We start from the raw sequence: 6,000 nt of genomic DNA on the forward strand, positions 1-6,000 counted from the left end.
AATACTCATGAGGACATGTCTGCTTAATCAAATACAGCCTGAAGTATTAACCTGGTGACCAACTTGCCTTCTTGTAAAATTGCTTAGAATCAGGAATGATCCTACTGAGGTAATTTATCTGCAAGCTCTGCCATCCATAAATAGTTTATAAAGTCATCCTTGGCCCTAAGTGCCAAGTAGTTAGAGATCTGGAACCGTAGTCTAGTTGGGAAGATCTTTCTAACCATAAGATCCAGTCTCTCGCCCTCCTTGTCTGTCAGGCTGCAGTGTGGATGCTGTTGTTTGGTCCACTCCTACACAGCCTGGATCACCAGGGAGTTAGGTGAAGGGTGTGAGAATAAAAAGTCAAATGCTTTGTGGGGACATAGTACCTTTTGTCAGTCCCCTTTGGGATCAGGGCGCATGTGCCCGGGGTATGCCATATGGTGCATGCTGGTTGAAGAATGGCATAGTTGATTGGTAAAGCCATTGCTGCCTGTACCAATGCGTGCAGATTAATTTATAGTGACCAGCGCTGACCATCCTGCACTCTTCTAGTGGGATCTCAAGAGCACTGACTATCCTTCATAATAGCTCTTGAAACTGACAATAGTCCTCTGGTGGGGAGAAGGGTGTTGATGACAGCCACATCTAGGAATGATGAAGGGAATCTCTCTGGATCCATCAGCACCGGGCTGATTGGTGCATCGTATAACCCCAGTTCTGAGCGTCTACTCAACGAAGGATCGAGTGTCGAAACAGGAGAGTCCTCCAATGCTGAACAAGATGGTTCCAAAGGCAAATATTGAGGGCCATGAGCTCCAATATGGCCAACCTGGCTGATCCTGCTGCAGTTGCGTCAGTGCCCAAGGAGCCAGATACCTGTGCTCCTTGGCTGCAGTAAAGGAGGAAACTGCAACAGTGCCATCACAACCCTGAGGTAGTATATCTCCAGAACAGAAACGGTCTGGACCATGTCAAACATCTGAATCCTCAGACTCAGAGCAACTGGAGCTCTGCATACATGGTGATGCCAATGGAACCATCAGAACGGGATGCATTAAAGAAATATGGCCAGCAGGTGGTAGATCTAACACAGGACATGGGGCCCTCCGAGCAGGTGAGTGCAATGGAACACACGGAGACCTCTCTCTTTCCAGGGCAAACTGTTTATGCGGTCTGGGAGCACTTCCGAATCTCCCCGGTCAATGGTACCCAGTCAATGGACAGAAACAGGACTGGTAAAGGGATCTGTCTCAGGACTGAAGATTCACAGGACGCCGGGGGAGCCAAAGCAGAAGGGGTACATGGTTCTGGAACTGGGGCCAGCAGATCCAACGAACGGTGCGGCTTTTTGTCATTCTCATGGGCACTGGAAAGCATCACTCTTCCATGGCCAGAACTCATGGATGGTGCACCATGTTTCTTGGATCTGGAGGAAAACTTACTGCCACGCTTATGTGCAAGCTTTTGTGGCTCATGGCTGGGCCTTGGTGTGGGGTCTATAGCACTGTTACTGATGGAGCCTGACAGAGGAGCTGCAGTAGAGGGAGCACTCTTAGATTGTTCAGACCAATGTACGGGGGGAGGTGGGGGGTTCCCCTGCCAGGATCTGACTGTCGCCTGATTGCAGTACCCATGAGGTACTTTTTCAGGCAGAGAGCTCAGCCTTCCCATGTACGGGCAAGGAAGGAGAGACAGCTACTGCACCTGGTGTGGACATCCCCCAAACAAGACAAAGTTGTTTTCTGTCAGGGACAAGCACAAGAGAGGGCAGAATGCACAGACTTTGATACCCGGCATCTCTGGGATAATCTAGTACACAGACCTGGATGCTAGAAAGGGTGAGAGGGATTGTTTGGTGGGAAAACCACCAAAGCTCCAGCTCCAGGCGAAGGGTGCGAATACAACCCTCAGTGGAATACAATAGAGACCATCACTCAAAGAAGGAGGATTGTCTGAATATTCCAAGCACCAAGGAGATGACTCACAGTGGCCTCCTAATAATTTTCGCTTAAGGGTCACCTAGGGACAATGGTTCTGTCCCACTCCTCTCCTCAGACAGCCTATAAAACTGGTTTGATTAGGGAACCAAAGCCCATGAACATGTGAAGAAATCAACTGAAACACACTCAGCCATTAGGAACCTACCAGGGTATTTGAAGAATGTAAGTCTGTCTACGATGCCATTATGGAATAGTAGAACATTAGTTAGGAGAGAAATGCATACAGAATGTTTTAAAATCCTTTTATCTTTAATACTTTATTCCAACTACTTAATCAAAATTCTTTAAGTAGGTTGTTGGTCTATATCATGGGTCAAAGATGCCCAAAGAGAGGAAATGCAGTTGCCTGAAACCCAGCTGAACCTGCAGGGTGACAAGCGGTTAGTATATATGGGATAGAGCATGCAGATACTGCTGGTCTGAGTGTGGAAGAATTGTGAAATTCCAAACAAGCAAAAAGGTGCTAAAGACCTAAGATGTGAGGTGTGTGCACTTAGAGACCAGAAAGTAGACAGAGATTTAGTTAGCCCTATAACCGGGATACAAACTTGTCTGGATTTGCATAAAATAATTAAATAACATCACAACCACGTTAGATTGTCTGAGTTCAGCTAGACCAATTGCATGACACTGCCATTTAGGACCAAAAGGTGCTTTTAACTCAATATATTGTAGCAAATAATATGCCTCCATTAAGTTTTGGTGTGGTACTAAATTCTAGAAAGAGTTTATGCTATTTGGAATTATGATTTGTGCATAGTAAACAGCTTTGATCTGAGAGACATCTTGTACAGTGCAGCTTGTCTCAGTATTTGCTTCAAAAACTTTAGAGATTTGCAGATCCAACACACAAAATATTGCACTAAATTAGATTAATGGACAAGAAAGGAAAAATTGTAACATTCCAAGATATGGTTCCTCTTCATTTTACTCAGAGGCAGGAATGCGGAAGAGGGTCTGGTTTAATATTACTTCAAGGTACAATATTTGGCTAATAATTGAATAATAGAAATGTAGGACTGGAAGGAACCTTCTCAGGTCGTCTAGGCCAGTGCCATGCACTGAGGGAGGACTAAGTATTATCTATTCTAGACCATACCTGACTGGTGTGTCTAACCTGTTCTTAAAAGCCTCCAATAACAGAGATTTCTCTACCTCCCTACATAATTTGGTCCACCACCTAACAACCCATACAGTTAGAAAATTTTTCCTAATATCTAACTTAAATCGCCCTTGCTACAATTTAAGCCTATTGCTTCTTGTCCTATCCTCTGTGGATAAGAAGAACAATTTATCACCCTCCTCTTTATTGCAACCTTTTATGTACTTGAAGACTTATGTCTTTCCTCAAGTCTTCCCTTCTCTAGACTAAACAAATCCAATTTTTTCAATCTTTCCTTGTAAGGCATGTTTTCTAGACCTTTGATTATTTTTGTTTCCCTCCTCTGAACTTTCTCCAATTTGTGCATATTTTTTACAAAGTGTAGTGCCCAGAATTGGACACAGTACTCCAGCTCAGGGGCCTTATCAGGGCTGAGTAGAGATGATGAATTATTTCTCTTGTCTTGTTAACACATCCCAGAATAGCATTTGCTTTTTTTGCTACAGTATTATCTTGTTGACTCATATTTAGTTTGTTAGTAAATATGTAGTTTTGTAACTCTCAGATCCTTTCCTGCTGTACCCTTTTCAATGTAGACATGTCCCATTTTGTATTTGTGCGATTATTTCTTCCTACGTATAGTACTTCGCATTTGTTCCTTATTTCTTTCCATGAAATCTTACCCACCAATTCTCTGAAGTTTGTTAAAGTCTGCCCTCATAAAGTCCCTTGTCTTTATTCTGCTGTTTTCCCCCCTGCCATTCCTTAAAACTATAAGTGCTATTATTTCAGGATCACTTTCACCCAAGCTGCCTTTCATCTTCAAATTCTCAATCAGATCCTAGAGTTGATTCTGACTAATAGGAAGAAGAATATTTCCCCTTCTTAATCGCTCTCTACACCATCTGTAGTAAAAAATTGTCTCCAATGCATTCCAAAAATTTGTGGATAATCTGTGCCCTGCTGTATTATTTTCCCAACAGATGCTTGGGTAGTTGAAGTCCCACATCACCACCAAGTTCTGTTCTTTGGGTATTTCGGTAGAACACTGGTAAAGAAGAGCAATTCTTTCAGCCACAGTAACAGGCCATTTAATGTTTATTACCTCTGACGAGAAGTTGTAAAAGTAAATTTTAATAGGACACAGCTGACTAGGCTATTTAATCTATTTGTTTTATTACAATAAATTGGCAATTTCCTCCAGAAAAAGTCAACTCAGTTTTAATAATGAGGGTTTTATACCAGTAGCTTGTTGCTCTTCAGAGTATTTTTTTTAATAATGCTTTTTTTTTTTTTAATGGCTAATTGGTTAATTCCCATCAAAAGGGAAAACTTGATTCCCTGCAAATCAAATTGGCCATTGGAATTGGTACATTCACTTTTCATGAAGGATAGGTTATGTTAATCTACTTTTTCTTATCTTTTCTGGGAGCATATCCCTACTTTAACCAGGCCAAATCTAGTCTTCAAATCAAGCTGTAATAAAAACCAGAAGGATTCATAAGAGCAAACTTCTTCCAAATGCAACATAGTTGAGCTTCAAATTCTCTCTATTTACCCAAAATCAATCCACGGATATACAGGAGCCTGACAATGAACTGTCTTCTTAAATCATGCTCCTAATTCTCGCTCCCATCATCTACTTCCCACTTGTATAAGCAGGGAGAAAGGGGAAGTTGCCAAGCATCTCCAAAGATGAAAGAGCATTGCAGAAAAAAAGGAAAAGAAGTGGTCATTCCAACTCCTATAAGACAGCAAGCACTGACATGGCTGCACCTGCTTATCAGGCACACTCCCTATAACACCCCTCTTCCGTGTTACCACCACAAGACAGATAAAAATGGGATCCCCAATCAAATTCAGAAGCCTCACTCATTTACCTACAAATGAACATTCACAACAGGTAACATGCAATAAAAACTTAGCTTTATCTAGTTCCCACATCACCCAAGCGATCCATCTCCCGCATACATTCTGCATGAAATAAGTTTACTACTAACATCAACTGATATTAGAAAGACAGCTGAAATACTAGATTTACATACTCACTTCATAACCAGTGACTTTGAAGTATTCCATGACAGAAATGTACATTTTCAATCCCAGATAGAAACTATTTGCCTAATAACTCACAGATTTGATCCTCAGATTTTAACCTCAAGTTTTAAGCCAATGTGAAAAAAAGTCTTCAGAACTTACATTCACTTTGAAGCTTTGTATTGAGCCATCCAAAAAGTGGACATTACAGATGATCTCTGATCGGGTTTTCTCTTTTGGTAGTTCCGACGCTCGTATATTATTTATCCTCCCACCTAATGCTCGTAACCGGGAGTTCATAACTATTGCTGAATAACCTGTAAAACAAAAAAGCGTATTTGGTAAATTCCTTAAGATACACTAAAGAGGACAGTTTCATCCATACTTTTCAGAGAATCACACAAAACACACAACCCTCCACAACAAAGCAAGGCCCTGAATTGCACACAAATGTTACACTAGTTTAACTAAAATGTATTTCAAAAACAATTTAGTTAAGCCTGTGCAGATCCCTCATATAGGCCAACTGTAAACTAATAAAAGTTAGCTATGCAAGCCAATTATAATGAAAGTGTGTCCATACAGGGGCTTGCACAATTTTTAAACCAACTGTAGTTAAACCAGTATAAGTTGTTTGGACCAGTCTTATGTAATTACCTTAATTTTAAATCAGGAATGTACACTCACTCTACATTACACAAAATGATTGTTCTAAGCATTTAATAAAAGACCTTAGAAACTCTTTCTAACAATTTCTTATACATATTACGGAAGTATGGTTTGCAGAAACCCTACATTCTCTATCCAAGTTTCATTCTACTCATTTAACTATTTTTTAGAATGAAATAAAAACTAAGTGAAAGCTTAGAGTTGTGT

General features: G+C 40.9%; 1 protein-coding gene across 1 annotated transcript in view; it reads right to left on the bottom strand.

The window, feature by feature from the left end:
* PTPN3 (protein tyrosine phosphatase non-receptor type 3) overlaps positions 1–5,424 on the bottom strand; it is a 220,112-nt gene extending 214,688 nt beyond the window's left edge. The window contains exon 1 of the mRNA XM_032764588.2: positions 5,287–5,424. Within this exon, the coding sequence (XP_032620479.1) occupies positions 5,287–5,424 (138 nt within the window). The remainder of the gene's footprint in view (positions 1–5,286) is intronic.
* Between the last annotated feature and the right edge of the window lie 576 nt (positions 5,425–6,000).

This window comes from Chelonoidis abingdonii, chromosome 2 (genome assembly GCF_003597395.2).
Source record: "Chelonoidis abingdonii isolate Lonesome George chromosome 2, CheloAbing_2.0, whole genome shotgun sequence".
Classification (NCBI taxonomy): Eukaryota; Metazoa; Chordata; order Testudines; family Testudinidae; genus Chelonoidis; species Chelonoidis abingdonii.